Below are 18,475 nucleotides of genomic sequence, written 5' to 3'. Positions count from 1 at the left end.
TTCCACGCTATAGAAGCCCGAGAGGTCTCAAACTCTGCATCGGGAAATGCCCAGCTACATGGAAGAGCCATGTTATTAGGGAACTCACCCAGCAGTCGGATGGCGCGGAGCTGCGACTTGATTACTATCTACTGATATCAAATCTGGACCCCGTTCCAGCTGGAACCATCGCTTCAAGACGCAACATAGGCTGCTGCTACATTACCCACAACTGCAATGACCAACGTACCAGCTCTTGACCCAGCGACCGTTTTGGCCGTTGCAATCATCGCACTTTCCCTGCTACTCATCTCTTCCTACCTCACTACGAATGACTGGACTCAGTCCATTCCTCAAGCGCCGCAAGCACCCATATGGCGCCGTTTCTTCATCGAACCAGACCACGACCAGCGAAAAGCATGGGCAGACAGCGTCCCCAATTCCGGTCTGATCCTCTATCGAGGCATGTTCAACAAGCCCAAAATCTTGCTCACCACTCCAGCAGCCATTCAAGAAGTATACCAAAGAGGAGCAGCAAACTCTAGGTACCAGAAAGCAACTATATCCCGAAAAATCCTATCCTCACTTCTGGGCAACGGGCTCGTGACGGCTGTAGGCGAAGACCACCAGAAGCAACGGAAACTTCTCCAACCGATGTTTACACGCCGACAGATCAAGAATCAGTATCCGCTCTTCTGGGCCAAACCCAAGAACTTGTCAATCTATTGCACAAGGCAGCAGCGACGGACAGCAGAGTCGAAATCTCAGAACTCATAAATCGCACCACGTTAGACATTGTCGGACAAGCAGGCTTTGGTCTTGACTTCGACTGTCTCGCAAATCCGGACAACGATCTTTGGAAAGAATACGCTGCTGTCTTCCGAGGCGAAGGAAATGGGGCGAGAGCAGGACTGGCATGGACAATGCTCGCGCACCTTTTGCCCGGGAAAATCGTGGAGAAGTTTCCGACGAAAAGAAATGAGCAGACTGCTAAAGCGGTAGAGGTAGTACGACGGCGAATCGGAGGGGTGATTGCGAAGAAAAAGGCTGAGATCCTCGCGTCAGCGGAGGTGGGAAGGAAAGATAGTATAGTTGATCGAGACGAGGGGGAGGAAGCTTCGAATCTGTCAAAGGCTGCTATAGGAGAAGGGCACAACGACATCATCTCCGCGTGTATTAGTGAAGGCGGCATCACGGATTTTGAAATGCTAGTAAACCAAGCACTGGGAATCCTCGGAGCAGGCCACGAAACCATCGCCCAAACGATATGCCTAGCAATCTTTGAGCTAAGCAAAGACAAAACGCTGCAAACTCGTGTCCGCGCAGAAATCAAGGAGCATATCCAATCAAAAGAGGACTCCTCCTCTCTCGCAGCCACTCATCTAGACCTCATCACCTCCATCCCACTCCTTACCGCAATCTGCAACGAAACCCTCCGCCTACACCCTATCATCCCCGCCCTAGCCCGCGAACCCACACCCTCCGTAAACCTCCTCGGCCACCAAATCTCCCAAGGCACAGTCCTTATAATCGTCCAGAAAGTCTTCAACCACAACCCCTCACTCTGGTCCCAAGACCCATCCCAATTTCTCCCCACCCGCTGGATTTCCGATCCCACAGGAGGAGCAAAAGAGCGTTTGGCGTTTATGACGTTTGGAGAAGGACCGACGATGTGCATTGGAGAGAAAATGGCAAGAGCTGAAATGGCGATTGTGTTGGCGGGTTTGATAAGGGAGTTTGAGATGGAGTATGTAGGGCAGGGGAGGGATGGGCAGAGGCAGAAGTTGGAGTTTGATTGGGGGGGTTGTGTTGATGATTAAGGGGGGTTGTGGCTGAGGTTGAAGCCAATCGTTTCGTAGGGTTGCTATATCTCTCGTCCGTGTGAAGACAGAAAGAAAAAGATCATCTCATCTGCAAATTCGTCTTACAAAGATTTTGGACATGTACAAAGAAAATCACCAATGCAAATGACGAACGATCTTCTCCAGCTTCCCTCTCATCCAGACACCCTCCAATGCGAAAGATGATGATCATCAACCTGATGCGGCGCGCCCCAACTCTGCCACTTCTCCACCCACTTCCTCCTCGCCTCATAATTCTTACACTTCCTCGTACTAGCACTCATATCCGTAACATTCAATCCATCAGCATTCGTCACAAAAGGCCAAAGTTCCAAACTCGCCTCACACATAATCATTTTCCGCAAAGCATCCACACAATGCGAAACGTGATCGATGATGGCTTGTTCTTGGCCTTCGGGGACGTTGAAAGATGTCATGTGGATGCTGCGGTAGTAGTCGTAGTTGAACCAGAGGGATTCGCGGAGGAGGTTGACGCAGTGGATGTAGTGTGTCATGGCGACGTCGGCGGAGTAGCCGCTGTAGAGGGCGTAGTCCCCGTCAGAGGGCGTGTAGCGGAGGTGTTTTCCTGGAATGAAGTTGAAGTCTGCGGCGTATTTGTCGGGGAGGAATGCGGGTTGGTCTGTGATGATCAATGAGTTATTGTGGTTAGCTACTGAGGGAAAGATATGATGAGGATGGTGGGCCGTAGGGGAGTTGAACGCAGACTTACAGAATGCACCGATTTTGATCCATTCTTCTTCGACCTTGTCGCCGGCGACTGATACGGGCTGAGAGAATTTCGATGACGATAAGTGGACTGCTTCGAAGTCGTTTGGGTAGCGGCCGTCGTCTACTCCTTCGAAGAAGGGATCTGTCTCAAGTATTCAGTTGGACATATCTCTCCTTCACTGTCGCTGCAACCGAACTTACGTAGTTTGGATTCTCTGTCAAGCTGTGATGTGATTTTCGAGTAGAGAGCTGCGCAGAGCATCAAGGTGACGACGTTCATCGCTATTGACATTCCTATGATAAAACGCATTTTCCAGATCGAAGGCTTCTTGTAACGATGCGGATTGTCATCTTCTTTCGACTCGCCATGCGTGAGCGATGCTTCTTCTGCTTCGTCATGGTAGACTGGTGATGTGAGGCGATGGTATCCCATCTTCTGATCGCGTTCATACAGTTCTATGCTTTGACCTTTGCGGCGTTGGTGTTTGAGAGGCAGGGAGGCAATTGCTGTAGAAGGCACGAAGCCCAAAATTTGTGGGCTCCAAAACTTGGGGAAACTTCCATTCGGGGAAATTCTTCTCTCTTCCAACTTATTCTTCAAATCCCAGCACCATCATCTTGCACCAAACCCGGATTGTCCATAAGCGACCATTCGGTCTGTGTGGGGTTCCAGACCTAAGTGTGTTCTAGGGCTCACTTACAAGTCCTGGGGATGTCGGGGAAACTCCGCTGAAAAGCGGAGGCAGCGTGACCGAGTGCGAATCCATGCCGGCGGATTTCTGGGCGACGACCAGACGTGTTTACCCGTGAAGAAGTCTTCTCGAGTTGCTGGGCCGTCCACTCGCTGCTTCATCTTCTCTGGCCCATCGATTCCACCTTCCTTGCTGGGGTGAATTGCAAGACCGAATCTATTCCCACACGGTTGCACGACGGGACAGTGTCATACTTCAGACCAGCGCTTGCCTTGACTACTAAGTCCGTCTCGAATCAACTGGTCAGACACGCTGGCGCGGCGGTTGTCCTCGGCCGTCTTTTGTTGCGGCGAAACATTTTTAGTTCTGGCGAGAGTCAACAAGCGTGGATGCTAACTGTTACAGGATGCTGCACCTTCCGTCCTTAGAGCAACCCACGTCTTGGGTCACTGGGAAGTACGATGTCCCCGAGTTGCGACCCATCTCCAACTCGGCAGTTATCTCCTGGAGAATGGAGGAACCCCATGGTTTTATCTAGTGGTTCTGGGGCTCGGAAGACGCACTTGCGTGCGCATGTGAGCTCCACTACACGAGAGCAGATGGCGATTCACTTGGAAAGTTCAGGCTTTTCCGAACTGGTCTTTGGTATTTCTACCCGTCGTGTACGGTGTCAGTCGTCACACTAGATCCTAGACTCTTCACCGCCACTGAAGGATGAGGCTTCGTGACCTTTGGGAGCTCTCCTGGCCTCATCGCTCATTTACGCGATCTTTCGCTACCATCGCTTAAACTTGTGACAAGAGCAAGAGCCGGCTTGCCGTGGTTGATTGAGGTAGGCAACAAGTCTAGTAGAAGGCCTTAGTCGACTTAGGGCCCGTCGTTAGCTGGAACAGCAGATCAGGTACTGCATAACGGGGTTAGACGGCCGGAAGTCAAGCAGGGCCATGAAGAAAAGTGTCTGAGCAGACGAAGTCAGAAGCAGCATGTATCGCCGAGAAGTGGTCAGTCGAGATCGATGAGAGCCAAAACAGCCGTCGAAAAATGTCTATAAAAGAGAGCATCTCCTTCAGCTGAGATCATTCTTCCTGCAAGCTCCAGTACTCATTCTCGAACACAACACATCAGTACCCCGTACAAGTCGCTACCATGAAGACTCAAACCCTCCTCTTGACTATGGCCGCAGCTGGCGCTATGGCAGCGCCCGTTGAGCGTAAGTTGCCACCGCTTTATATGCAACCAAAATTTCGTAAGAGTACATCCGGCTAACGTGGTTGCAGTGAAGCGCGAAGCGCAGAACCCCTTCAACCCAAACTACCTTTCGCTATACTATTAGGAGAAGGAGAAGCGTAAGGCTCAGAACCCCTTTAACCTAAACTACCTTTCGCTATACTACTAGGAGAAGGAGAAGCGTAAGGCTTAGAATCTATTCAACCTAAACTACCTTTCGCTATACTATTAGGAGAAGGAGAAGCGTAAAGCTTAGAACCCCTTTAACCTAAACTACCTTTCGCTATACTACTAGGAGAAGGAGAAGCGTAAGGCTTAGAATCTATTTAACCTAAACTACCTTTCGCTATACTACTAGGAGAAGGAGAAGCGTAAGGCTTAGAACCCCTTTAACCTAAACTACCTTTCGCTATACTACTAGGAGAAGGAGAAGCGTAAGGCTTAGAATCTATTTAACCTAAACTACCTTTCGCTATACTACTAGGAGAAGGAGAAGCGTAAAGCTTAGAACCCCTTTAACCTAAACTACCTTTCGCTATACTACTAGGAGAAGGAGAAGCGTAAGGCTTAGAATCTATTTAACCTAAACTACCTTTCGCTATACTATTAGGAGAAGGAGAAGCGTAAGGCTTAGAATCTATTTAACCTAAACTACCTTTCGCTATACTATTAGGAGAAGGAGAAGCATAAAGCTTAGAACCCCTTTAACCTAAACTACCTTTCGCTATACTACTAGGAGAAGGAGAAGCGTAAGGCTTAGAACCCCTTTAACCTAAACTACCTTTCGCTATACTACTAGGAGAAGGAGAAGCGTAAGGCTCAGAACCCCTTCAACCCAAACTACCTTTCGCCACACTACCAGGAGAAGCGGGAGGACTAGAGATCATGCATCTGAAGTTATATGACTCTCCGCTATAGGTCATCCGAGAGCAAGGGCTTCTTCCTCCATTTAATCTCTAACTGCAGCATCGTAGGAAAGAAAAGTGAACGGGCTTTCGGCTGGCTTCAAGAGACCGGGGATGTATGCAGACAAGTTCCGCGTCTGGGAAATGAACGTGGATGTGTACATAGCTATCTATACTTGAGGTTTGCAGAAGTTCAGTCCTTGTTGTCAGTACCACTCGAGTTACATATCTTTCAAAAGTGCATGAGAGATCCTTCAACAGTGGTTGCGTAGTGTATCGGCGACTATAGCGACATTCGACCAAGTCCCTTTGGGCGATCTTTGGTCTCGTGCAATTTGATCCACAGATGATTTAAAGTTCCAAGATCACGCAGTTGGGTCTTGGCCAGCGTCCAGCCAAGCAGTACCTTTGCAGTGAAAGGGCCATCGACCAGCGTTTACGAAAGGCACGCCACACGTCTCATGCTTGGGCTTAGAACATGACGTTCCGCCGGACTTTAACTACTAGGCCAAGCTCTTCTTAGTCTGCACTAAGCTTTTCTGATTTTTGTGCAAAACTACCAAAGTAGGACAGTTTCACCGTGCGCGTAAGCAGTAGCTTGCCCATGAGCTCTAACGCAAGAGGAGCGTCAGCGGAGCCACAGATGCGGGCCGATCGTGGCACGAGATATAGATCAATCTAGAAGCTGGCAGGCAGATCAGGTCATCATTCATCCCCGGGTAGTGGTTCCGCATATTATGGCAAAGAACAGCATGATGCGAGAACTCGATGCTAGTCCAGTTTCACGTTTGAAATCGGTCAGTAAAATTGTTGCCTAGCTTCGCCGCCTGACAGGCTTACAGCATGTTTCACCGCTCGGGGAATCATGGGGTAAATCTGGGGTATCACCGTGGAGGAGGCTTATGGCATGCTAGCCGCCTAGTGTCAGCATAGTATAATGTCTTGGTCCGGCACCTACTGACACGCCACAAGGCCGATGAGAACACGGGGCTCGATCGCATGCGCGACTAGGGTATGGTACACGACCATTTGGTGTCGCCTGAAGCGGAAATATCAGAACTTGGTAGGTTTTCTGTACAATGCCCTTCCCGGTACCTCTCGAGTCTTTGCTCAGAGCACTTACGCCTTGCGGGAAGCGTCGATGTCGTCTGACTTGCTCTAAAGATGTTCCTGTACAGCCGCCTCAGAGAGGATGGTCTTCCAGAGTCCACGGCTCCATTTTCCAAAACCCAAAAGCCACCAAGAAAGTCGCAGTCGCTTTGCTCGGTGAGTCGGAATATACCTGTAAGTGTGGAAACAGGCTATGCGTCCCGAGATGGCGAGCACGCTTGCACTGTTCGAACTCATTCAAAGCAAAGACTCCTCAAGTCCATTGCTAGATGACTCGCCTCCTGTTTTTCTGATGTACCGCTGCTTGATCAGCGAGCGAGGCTTCGATGGCAGAGGCGTTTTTTTGTCGAGTTTTAGATCTTGACGGTACTGATGTTATGCTGCCATCAGCTGAAATCTATGCACGCCATGCCGTAGCTTGTAATCTCGTTCAGCTTGACAGTAAACTTTGCTTTCGAACACGCTCATTGTTTCACCTTGATGTTGAGCAGGTCCGCATTTACCAGAGCGACATGCACTGGAATATTCAAAATCTTGGAAGGGAATCATGTACGCCGATCAACGTATTTTCGAAGAGCTCCGGTAGCGCAGGCAGAACAGCTGAGAACCTGTTTTGTGACAGAAGTTAAAATTTTGGACTTGTGAGTGTTTTGAAGACATATTGCTCGTTAATCTCATGTGGGCAGCGAATACCTAGGAGACTGCGTTCAACAATCCAGCGCAGCATTGTCGATGGACTCACGGACCTGTGAAGTAAAAGCATGGCCGTAAGTTTCGAAAAGGACGCGATTGTGCCGGAGTGACCGATCTGCATAAATGGGACAGCACGAGACTGATGACAACTGGACAGACACACGGACATTGAGCTGAAGACCTTGGTTCCGTTGTGAACGAGATTCATCAGTATTACACTTTGTCGACCCTGCAGCTGTAATCCTCAGCAACGTCCCCTCGAGGCAAGGAGGCAGGTCTATTCCAAGCTCCAGTATTGAGAGAAGGAGGGAGGTCAAGCGCCAGCGCAAGGCTTCCCATGATGTGCATCTAGTGCTCGGCAAGGCCAGAGGATGCAGCGCCAGGTTCGAGCTCCCTCGCATCCCATTCGCCACAAACGCCGCAGCTTCTCCACTTCCCCGCGTCCCCACGTCCGTCCTCCATTCGCGATTGCACTTGCAATCAACTGCCGAATTCTCAGCATCGAGGCATCCACCACACACATCCAGCCTGCCCCGCATTTGTTGCGTCAACACGCACAGATCAACTGTCCGGTCTGCTCGTCTGGACTTCTGGGCCATTTCTGATACTCTGGCTGGGTGCGTGCTTGGCGGCTGACAGGTCATGGTTGGCACGTTCAGAAGCCTATTCTTTCGTACGAGGTGCGGAGTAGCATTTGCCGTTCGTTACTGGGAAAGCATTCATTAGGAGAGAAAATGGAGAGGTCACTGGGTGTTTGCGAGGGGTCAGTGGCGGCTCGCATGGACTTCTCTTATGATGGAGAACTTCCACTTCTCTTGATTGAGAGGTTTGCGCTTCGTTGTAGTCGACTCTCACCGACCACCGGATTGCATTTGACATCGCATCCAAAATGGCTGTGCTGCCAGATGCCCGGCATGACGAGCCTGTCGTGCTCGCAGCTTATCGAATTCTGCGAACTTATTGGATCCTGATTCTGCCGGCGGTATTGCTGCTAAGGTTCTTCTACTACAAGTACGCGTCGCCATTGAGGAGATACCCTGGTCCGTTTCTTGCTTCAGGGAGTCGTGCCTGGAAAGGTCAGTATCAGAAGCAGCTTCAGCTTCTGTATTGGTTGATACATACCTGACTCGTGAACCATGTTCGCAGTCCTTTCCACCTACTCCGGCCACACCGAAACCGACCACATTCGACTGCACGAGAAATATGGACCTGTCGTACGCATCGCACCCAATGAACTTGGCTTTTCTTCGCCCAAGGCAGCGAGAAGTGTTTTGGCTGCTGGGTCAGGATTCCACAAGACGCAATTCTATGCAGTGTTCCCTCCTCCTGAGAACCCAGACATCTTCACAGAAACGCGCGAAGACGTGCATGCTGTGAAAAAGCGGTATGCTTCGGGTCCGTATAGTATGGCGACCATGCATACTATGGCGGATGTCATTGAGAGTGTGGAGCGAGACCTCACTCAACGTCTGGATAAGATTTGCCAGGATGTGGACAAGAGGGAGAGTTGCGATCTAGGAAATTGGCTCCACTACTTCGCCTTCGATGTGCTGGGTGAAATTGCTTTCTCGCGAAGATTTGGGTTCTTGGAAGCCGGCTTCGACGTTGAAAATGCGATTAAGACGATAGATGATATGCAATGGTATGATGGGTTGGTCGGGCAAATTCCCGAGTGGGATTGGGTGTTTCGCAGAAATCCGCTTTGGAAGTTGGTCCCTGGAGGAGGAGAGGGGCCGAAGAGATTCTTGATCACGAGAATGGCGCTGGAAGCGATTGAAGAGAGAAGGAAAGTCGGCGGAGGGAAGGAGAGGAAGGATCTCTTGCAGAGATTGATTGAGGCGCATGATAAGGCTCCGGACGTGTTTCGAGATGGCGATGTTTTTGCTGTTGCTCATGGTGCAATGTGAGTGTGCAGGCTGTCGGAATTGTAAAAACTGGACTCGATTGACTGACCTTGGTAATGTAGTTTCGCTGGATCCGACTCCACGGCTTCTACGATGCAAAGTTTCAGCTATCATGTCCTGCGCGATCCGGCCATCTACACGAAATTGAAGAAGGAGCTCGACGATGCCACTCAATCTGCTCAGCTGTCGGGAATGCCGCAGTGGAACGAGGTTCAAGCTCTTCCATACTTCCAGGCCTGCCTGAAGGAAGCGATGCGTGTCAGACCTGCGGTAGGCTTGAATATCACTCGTCTCGTACCTCCAGCAGGAGCAGAAATCGAAGGCAACAGTCTTCCAGGAGGAACGCAAGTTGCTCTTAACGGATGGGTCCTACATCGCGACCAAGAAATCTTCGGCGCAGACGCGCATCTCTTTCGCCCGGAGAGATGGCTAGAAGGTGATGCGAAGACGATGGAGAGATACATGTTCCAGGTGAGTCTTCATCAAACACATCTCGTCTTCGCGCTTGTGCTGATCATTGGGTAGTTTGGAGGAGGTGCACATCTATGCATCGGCAAGAACTTGGCTCTACTAGAGATGAACAAAACTCTGCCGCTACTCTTCCGCGATTATGAGTTCCAGCTTCTGCGACCCAACGAAGAGTTGAAGTATCATTCGACATTCTTCGTAGTGCAGGAAGGCTTGGAAGTGAGGATTTCGAAGAGAGGGAAGTCGACTTCGTAACACTTCCGTAATGCATTCGATGGAAGTCATCCGCAGTATAAGCCGCTGAAGTGGACAACAAGTCAGCACCCGGCCAACATCCGCATGTCAGTCTTTTGGATGTTCCTTCTTCCGGCTGGCGCATGCTGATGCGTATTGCATCGGGGTTTGACGCCTTTGCCACATTCGCATTTCAAGTTCGCTTGTGATCGTGGTCAAGTATCAGGTAGGATATTGGCCACCAGGTCGTCCTTTTCGATCAAATGTTGTGCGCACGCAACGCAGCAGTCGGTTGCCAGAAAATAGCTCCCACGCGCCAATAAATTACGGCCGTCTCGGATCTGCTCTCGGACACACCAACAGAAAGCTCCAGGGTGGTCCACTTCCACCGAAGCGGATCGTCACTCGGCTCCGATTTTCCCACGCTAAAGATGGAAGAACGGCCACTCAAAAGCTTGACATGCTTGGACTTACTGCTTCGCTCGTCTTAGTCGACGTCCCAATGACTCCACCTTATCCACTTCCTTTATCCTGCCGCGTGGTCCCTCTACAATACCCGTGGTAACGCTCTCCCGGAGCAGCAGAACGGCATTTGACAATGGAGGACTTTCACGCGGTACGTTGGACAAGTCTGGAGAAAGCGTGTGGGAGATTGTGGGGGAAGTGATCAGTGTCTCGCCCCAATGTCTTTATGGGGAAGAACGATGCCAGACGTCGCTGTGATTCCTAACCGAGCTCGAGCTGGGCTATTTATACGGGACGCCGCAGCAGCGGCGAGCAGACTGGGATTTGCGAGCGATTGCGACTCCTCTCTGCTACTCCCCTTCCACGCACTATTGCTTTTTGCTTCTCTTTTTGCTCTGTTTGACCGAGAATGATATCGTGTGGTTCCACTTCTGTTGCTTTCTTTGGACGTTGAATCGTTCTCAGCAGCGAAGGAGTGCTTGGCTGTTCTTTTCTTGGATTTCGCAGGTCGATTTTCAGCGAAGAGACTGCTCAATCTTCGTCCAAAGCTCGTGTGTTGCCTGAGAAATCTCGTGGGAGTTGAAATTGAAGCTGAAAGAGAGCCTTATCCTCAGCTTATAAGGCTGTGCCTCGGAAGCCTTTGCGAACTCGCTACAGCATCCAGCAACGATGACAGAACAGAAGCGGGCAGGCGACGAGCAGGACTTCGCGCCCGGAAACCTCACATCCAACGACCAAAAGCTTCAAATACAGCCAGATACTGCAAGCTCCGACATCGAAATCGGACATCGAGCCACAAATATCAGCCTCGGAGAAGCAGCATACCTCCCACAAGAACATCGCGACTATCTCCTCAGTCGCCATGGCACACTGGACCTCGATCCGATACCTTCAGCAGATCCAGCAGACCCTTACAACTGGCCCGAATGGAAAAAGCTGGCAAACCTGTCCTGTGTTGCATTCCATGCCATGATGACAACCTTTATCGCAGCGGCCATCATCCCAGCATACGAGAACATTGCTGAAGAGTTCGAGACCTCGATCACAAGGGCATCGTACTTGACGTCGTTACAAATTGCGATTCTGGGCTTCGCTCCACTGTTCTGGAAACCGATTTCGAATCGCTATGGGCGGAGACCTGTTTGGCTCATCAGTGCAATTGGATCGTTGCTTTTCAACGTCGGCTGTGCTTTGTCGCATAGCTATGCTACTATGGCAGTGTGTCGTGCTTTTGTTTCGTTCTTCATCAGCCCTCCCGGAGGTATCGGGAGTGGCGTGGTGACGGAGACGTACTTCAAGAAGCAGAGAGCGCAGTTCATGGGTGTTTGGACTTTGCTTGTCACGCTTGGTAAGATCACAAGCTTACCCCTCTCATCGGTCGTCCGTAGTCGCTAATGTCCAATAGGTCCTCCTTTGGGTCCCTTCATCATGGGCTTCGTCGTTACTCAAACCGGAAATTACAGATGGATTTACTGGGTTCTGGCCATGATCAACGGTGCGCAATTCATCCTTGCTCTCTTCCTACAGCCTGAGACAAGATATGTTCGCAAAGGTGTTACGCACGTTGGATCTGCATTCAAGCAGGAGTATCTTACCTTTGGCCGCCTGGACCCCAACCCACTCAAGCTGTACGAGTTCATCCAGCCTCTGAGCTTATTCAAATATCCTTCCATCGTCATTCCGACAATCGCGTACTCGATCGTCTTCGGCTTCTGCAGTGTTCTGCTTACAGTGGAAATCCCGCAACTCTTTGTGCCGAAATTCGGATTCAATGCTCAGCAGATCGGCCTGCAGTTCTTGGGCATCATTATCGGAAGTATCATCGGCGAGCAGATCGGCGGACGTCTGAGCGACTTCTGGATGAATCATAAAGCCAAGAGGCTGGGATACCGGGCACCTCCGGCTGAGCATCGTCTCTGGCTGTCGTACATTGGCTTCGCACTTGGCATGGTCGGCATCATCGTCTTTGGCGTCCGCTTTCAGCAGTCCGAGCAAGGTCATTGGAATGTGACGCCCATCATCGGCATCGCAATCGCAGCCGTCGGCGCCCAGATCATTGCTACTGTGTCTACAACATATGCTGTGGACTGTCATGTAGAGCACAGCGCAAGTATCGGGACCTTCATCAACTGCGTTCGGTCCACGTGGGCTTTTATAGGGCCATTTTGGTATCCTGATATGCTGGAGAGTCTGGGGGGATCCGCGAGCGGAGGTTTGATGGCTGGCTTGATCTTTCTGTGCAGTGTGCTTCCGGTGGCGGTCTTGCAGTGGAAGGGCAAGCAGTGGAGGCGGAAGAGGATTTCGAGCCCGCAGCCAGAACCTGTTGAGAAGGGTGCTGTTGAGGAGAAAACGAATGCCGATGAGCTGTGAGGAAATCGTGGCTATGTCATTCACGTGAATCCAAATCTCAATTTGCAATTGGAAAATGATGCATTTACTTCCGATGAACTCTGTCCTTGCCTCCGTCATTTTGCAAATCTCCTGTCTCGCAGGCCCGGGTGAAATTTCAGCCGCCAAGCGGAACATCACGAGACAATCGGCGAGATCGGAAATGATCCGCCTTCTGTTCTCGCTGGATTCCCGCCATCACACCACTTCCATTCTCTTCACCTCGCACATGAGCCGTACATCGGGTGATACATCATTAACCTCCGGCTGCCAGAAGAAGCCATTTAATCCATACTTTGCGTCTGATTCGCAGCGTCTGCCGCAACGCTAGTCCATGTCCCCGAAAAGAGTTGCCGCGAGTCCTCCCGCTCGGGCCTGAAGACGCAAATCTGCAAACACTTTTCGCCTCATTGCCCGATATGTCGGACGACATTTGACGAAAACTTTGTTCACTGGCTTGCTGTATGGAAACGCTAACGGAAGACCTGGATTTGAGGCTTTGCCTGCCATTTCCGGTCGAGATGAGACGAGACTGCCGCAGAAGTCGGAATTGGCAGCTTGAGGCGTTTGTCCACTTTTTCCGAGAAGCGGAACATCTGTGAGGTTCTGTCTTGATCAATATCAGACCATGGCTTGTTCCAGGAGCGTTTCGGCTTTCTTGTCGGCATCAATTCTCGACAACTCGCGCTGTCCATTGGCCGGTATTCTGTTCGAACTAAGAGATGTTCCTGTGGGAGCATTCCGAAACCTGTTCCGACGATGACATCGGTCGACATCTCAGGGGATGTGTCGACAGATCTCCAGGTGATCAAGGCCAAGAACCCACCAACATATCGCATGCCTGTGTAGGGTGCTGTGGCACTGCTCCTCGACTTCTTTCTCCTTCACCCAGGATTGTCCCACCCTCCCGAGCTATTCGCTCCGTACTAATAATTGTGCTTGCTGATGACGAAAACTCTCAGACCGGAGCCGCTACGATCGTATGCATGGATTCCAAGGCGGCAGTTCATGCTTCGTACACTAGACTGATGCAAAGCAGAGTTGGCGCATTGGACTTGGCAATGGACTCGAAAAACATGACTTCGTGCTTCGCTTTCGGCGGGCCAGAACTCGAATAACCTGGGAGTTGAGATGCATAACAGCGATGTCGCTTCAATTAGACCTGCGCTTGTTTTGTCGACCAAGTTGTGTCTTTCTCCAGGCGACGGTGATCGGTGTCCCGACTGCATTCTGCGGTCTGCATTGTAATGCTGAAGGGGGAACGGACTCGTGTCACTCAACAGCAACCATCTTTGGCATGCAAATCCGGGTTGCAACAAAATTGATGAGTATCGTAGGTGAGCTCTTTCACGCAGCACTTTGCTGCAGCACCGAGTTGCTTCGAGCACTGCGCAGTGATGAAATCAGTAGAGCCGATGCTTCGTGGGCTCCATGTCGGACCACGTTGGTTACTCACAAATGTTTCAGCGGGGTCCTCTTCCTTGCTGCAGGGGCGAGACTTCCAACGTGTGTATTCAGAGTTGCAGCAGCCTTCCTCGCCTGTTGTACAGCAATACGGCGCTCTCTTGTGATGGAGAGTGGAGACGGCGCAGCATGATTTCCAGAATGGGCACTTTGCGACTATTGTCAACGCTTGAGCAGGTCATGCCGGCCGGCGGATCTTACCTTCAATGACTTCCATTCGCCGTCCGTACAATCATCGACTTTCGCGTGAGGATATCGGAGAAGCTCCTTGGCCGTCGGATCGATCTGGGCGTAAGCTGAAGCTGTGAGCGCAGCGACTATGAGAGCGAAAAGCTGCATGGCTTTTCAGAGCGAGTTGTTCTCGACGTTTAAAAGTCCTCGAACGGAGCGATGGAAGTACTTTTGAAGAGGTGTCGCGATACTTTGATTGCATCCTTGGCGATTCACCCTTGCTTCATCGATATGCGGGCTGTGTCCGATTTGGTCCCGCCTTGCTTCACAGATTGAAAGCATATCCTTGGCCTGAGGAAAGCAAGCCCAGTATGGATTATTTGCGTCATGAACTGCCACGAATCTTCGCCTGCTCGAGCCACTTTCATCAGTCTTGATTTACCCACATCACTTCGTCCATTTATGTCGACAACAATGGAATTCGAAACTTTGGGTTCTGGCAGTACTTGTAGCTGAAATCTGCCCAGGGTCCTCTACGTGGTCCTTCGACATGGTCCAGCTTGCGGTCATGTTTGACAAGTCGTGTCCGCAATTCGGCCTCGCGCACGATACGGCGTGTTGAACTGATACCAGCAGTCAATTCAGCTGTAGCCTCAAACTTCTTATTGTGAGAGGCGGAACTTGACACCAACGACATCCAACTTCGGTCCGTTTTGCAAACAGCGACGCGCGCGACGCTCTTTGGTAGACTCGGTGAGAGGCGACAGGAAGCAAACCATGGATTGACAAACTCGGTATTATCCATCGGCCGCCTTGACGCAGGACCTAGAAGGCGGAAGCGCGAGAACAAGCATTCGATCAGGCCGTGCCTTCACCGATGATATTGTCGATGCTGCAATACTCGAAAGTAACAAAGCATGGCTCGTCGATTGCGCTATACGGCTGAGTCTGACATCGAGGCCCTGTGGAAGCGTGCAGCAATTGGACATCCAAGATGAGTATTCAGCAGAGCTCGACGTACGAAAGTTCGATTTGGGTGCAAGTTGTCATGCAGCAAAGTCCGCAACTTGAGGCTCGTCTTCGACCAAGGTTAGCTTATGTTCGTGGGTGCTGTCTTTGTCGACGACGGACCAATATGCTCGTGTTCTGCATGATTCGAATTCCACTGGCCGACTGATGAATGTCCGATACGGCGCCAAAAAAGTCAATGTGCTCGTTGTAGGCCGGTGTCATAGACCGCATGGGATGACGATTGCAAAGCGTGCGAACTTCCGCGAAGAGTGATCGACGCCTTCAAGCTTCTCCCCCAGCGATTTGGTCAAGCTGAGCAACAGCTCAAGCTGCTGTGCATCGGCGAAAGGAGCGCGTTCGGTGAGACACACCAGGGCCGCATTCGGGGTGACGGCCTGCAGCAATGTTACCCAAATCCTGTTGGAAGACACCTCGGTGGCAAGAGCAGGCTGTTTTGTTGAGAACAACGGCTCAAAGGACAAAAGTGGTACGACACTGAATGCGAGTTTGTCCAAATATTGGAAGACCAGGGACGAAAGTCAGCAAACACTTCTCATCACCGGCATCTGTCTTGGACATGCTACATAACGAATTAGGAGATCACACACGCCGAATGCCAAACCGTACCGATGATAGTACTGATAATCATTCCGATCAGCTCAGTTGCCCTAAATCGGTCTGCGTAGCTCTCAACCTTACGAGAGCCCTACCCATCACGCGCGGAGACACTATAAGCATGTTTGTAAGAACGGATCAAGGATGAAGCATGAAACAACCGCAGCTACAGCATACTCTTTGCAAGCTCGGACCGGTAGCAGCATCATTGCTCGCTGTTGCTTAGTGATCAGAATGTTCGGCAGCTCGGAGCAGATCACGAGCGTCAAGCGTAATCGAAAGGGTGCAAGTTCGATAGATGGCGATCCATTGCTGAATGGGAACCCAAGCTCTACAGTCTCAAATTTATCCACTGTAGCAACATTCCAGCTTGGGCCCAGAGGGCTGGCGACAGCCGACAATGAGGCATACCACGTCCACTTTGTCTCTGTCTCGTTGCCCAGACTATCGACAAGGACGATTTCACGAAGTCTAACAGGTCTATTTGCAGTGCACATTCCATGACGTACGTTGGTACGTCCTCTGTTGACGAGCGACCGCCGATGGATGCGAAAGTCCTGTCGGCCGAGTCTAGTACACCTGCCGACCGTGTATCAGCACAAGACTTTGCGACCAGAAGGGCTTTTGTCGGCTGAACTGTTGCGGGTGATTTCCAGAGAGATTACCTTGGAACGCTGTGACACCACGCAACAAATTGGTTCAATGCTTGACACACCCTCGAGTCGGGAGCACAGATCATGCCTCGCAAGAACAGCATCAACGCGGACACAGGGCAAGGGATCCTACATTACTTCAGCGGCCTCTCCACGAAGTGTGCGCCCCTCCCCACTTGCCCAACAGAAGCTTCTCTGTCACGAAATCGTCTTGGTACATCTCTCCACTTCTGCACCACACGCTAGGAAGGGCTGTGGCGAGGATTGATTTCGTTCAAGGAGAATTCCAACACGGGAGCAGCATAACTGAGACGTGTGCTGTGTATGAGGCTAACATCAGCGGCAACAGCGGGCAGGTCAAAAAAAAAAACAGACTCACATAGTTGTCTTCAGCGTCCTGTCCTGTCCGCTAGCGCTGCGCACACTCTATTGCCGTCGGTGGCGGTCTCGACATGTGCGCCGAACCCGTTAGTACTGGACGAGTAGAGTCTTAGCGATCAGAATAGTACCAAAGACGCAGCCAACGGGAACACGTACGAGCCGGGGAGCGGATGAACCTTGGACCTTGAGTAATCGAAAGTATCAAGGGCGCTCGCGGAAGCGCGCAGTCCCGTACTTTCCACATGGCCGACAGATGATTATGAATCGGATACCCTGAGACAGTCCAGAACCATGTTGACGCTATCAATGGATCTCGTCTTGTTCCCCGACACACGTCGTGCATTGCTTGCATCGAAGCAAGCAGCCATGAAGCCCGAATGGCATGTCCGTCTATCAGTCAGGAGGCATAAGACTGCAGATCGCAACTCGTGCTTTTGAGAACGAATTTGAGTCGTCGTAGAGGCAGGCCTGCATCGTGTCAAAGGTAGCTCCAAGTCTCAGATGCTTCCCATGCAAAGCACAGGCGTACTTCATATCAACTGAATTCGCTCTGCCCTAGGTGCACTATTTCTGGTCAGTGGTCTTTTCTTGCGCAAAGACCAGAGACCTGATAGGTGCAGTGAGTAACATGGCGATGGACGCGTTTGTTATCGCCCTTCTATTGCTTCAGGTTAGAAGCAAGCAGGCTCTCGGACTCCGTCTACTCGGAAGCAGAGTCCACTACACCTGCTTATACGTTCTTCGACAACTGATCGTCAATGCCTTCACCACATCCATGGCCCGACCATAATCGACCTCGACTGTCTGCTCACCAAGATGCTCCAATAGTGGTTTATGGCTAGAACTGCCTGATGATTTCTTGATGTTGTCGAACCAGCTAGGCTACTCAACGTACGACTTGTCGCAGCTCAAGCCCTCGTACGAGCTGTGTTTGCGGATAGAAGCGTATCCAGCACCGGCATGCGAACGGGGCGAATAGGTGTCGTCAATCCATCCTGGGCGAGAGCTTGCCAAGCCTGATGACACATCCACAAACAAAGATTACTGAACCAAACTCTTGACTTTCCGATTACTGAACGATACGGCCGGTACTCGTGTCTCGCCAAAGCATCCCTCGCAAATGAAGTTTCGGGCTCACAGCCTTCGGCAGCCACCACTCACGGATGAGGATGGGTGAGAGATTGCGGGAAGTAGTGCGAACTCGTGGACGTCACCCAGTCTGGGCCATCGCAAAGTTCTCCCGTGTCGACTTGTCCGTGCGTTGATCACACTAACACTGCAACAACAGTCTGGCACCAGGGCTGAAAGTCTGGCAAGCCCTATTATTTGTCGAATTCTTCGAGACTCGGAGGGTTGATCTGTCCGCATGAACTTTGTGTCGTTCTCGTAAGGCACGAAAGGCCCCGGAGAAGAAGCCCTTGAGGCCGTGTTCTTCCTCCATCCATGTACGGGCGTTGACAAAGCAGGTGTCCAATGCTGTTGGGACAGGCCACGCTGTCGTCATGTCTTGATTTTATAAGATAGACTCTGCCACCGCAGCCACGT

The 18,475-nt window shown here is 51.2% G+C and overlaps 4 protein-coding genes across 4 annotated transcripts; 3 read left to right on the top strand and 1 right to left on the bottom strand.

Annotated features, from left to right (window-relative positions):
• Positions 1–216: 216 nt before the first annotated feature.
• RHO25_002145 (uncharacterized protein) lies at positions 217–1,799 on the top strand (the record flags this gene model as incomplete). The annotated part of the gene is made up of 2 exons (XM_023594737.1): positions 217–524; positions 596–1,799. The coding sequence occupies 2 exons, from the start codon at positions 217–219 to the stop codon at positions 1,797–1,799; spliced, it is 1,512 nt and encodes a 503-aa protein (XP_023458082.1).
• Positions 1,800–1,975: 176 nt separating this feature from the next.
• RHO25_002144 (uncharacterized protein) lies at positions 1,976–2,982 on the bottom strand (the record flags this gene model as incomplete). The annotated part of the gene is made up of 3 exons (XM_023594736.1): positions 1,976–2,460; positions 2,551–2,691; positions 2,751–2,982. The coding sequence occupies 3 exons, from the start codon at positions 2,980–2,982 to the stop codon at positions 1,976–1,978; spliced, it is 858 nt and encodes a 285-aa protein (XP_023458083.1).
• A 5,083-nt stretch (positions 2,983–8,065) lies between these two features.
• Positions 8,066–9,803, top strand: RHO25_002143 (uncharacterized protein; the record flags this gene model as incomplete). Its single annotated transcript, XM_023594735.2, has 4 exons — positions 8,066–8,252; positions 8,323–9,079; positions 9,143–9,551; positions 9,606–9,803. The coding sequence occupies 4 exons, from the start codon at positions 8,066–8,068 to the stop codon at positions 9,801–9,803; spliced, it is 1,551 nt and encodes a 516-aa protein (XP_023458080.2).
• A 1,113-nt stretch (positions 9,804–10,916) lies between these two features.
• On the top strand, positions 10,917–12,617 carry RHO25_002142 (uncharacterized protein; the record flags this gene model as incomplete). The annotated part of the gene is made up of 2 exons (XM_023594733.2): positions 10,917–11,595; positions 11,653–12,617. The coding sequence occupies 2 exons, from the start codon at positions 10,917–10,919 to the stop codon at positions 12,615–12,617; spliced, it is 1,644 nt and encodes a 547-aa protein (XP_023458086.2).
• Positions 12,618–18,475: the final 5,858 nt, after the last annotated feature.

Source organism: Cercospora beticola, chromosome 1, assembly GCF_033473495.1.
Source record: "Cercospora beticola chromosome 1, complete sequence".
Taxonomy (NCBI): Eukaryota; Fungi; Ascomycota; class Dothideomycetes; order Mycosphaerellales; family Mycosphaerellaceae; genus Cercospora; species Cercospora beticola.
The sequence above is the reverse complement of the archived record's forward strand: the minus strand, read 5'-3'. Positions and strand labels throughout refer to the sequence as shown.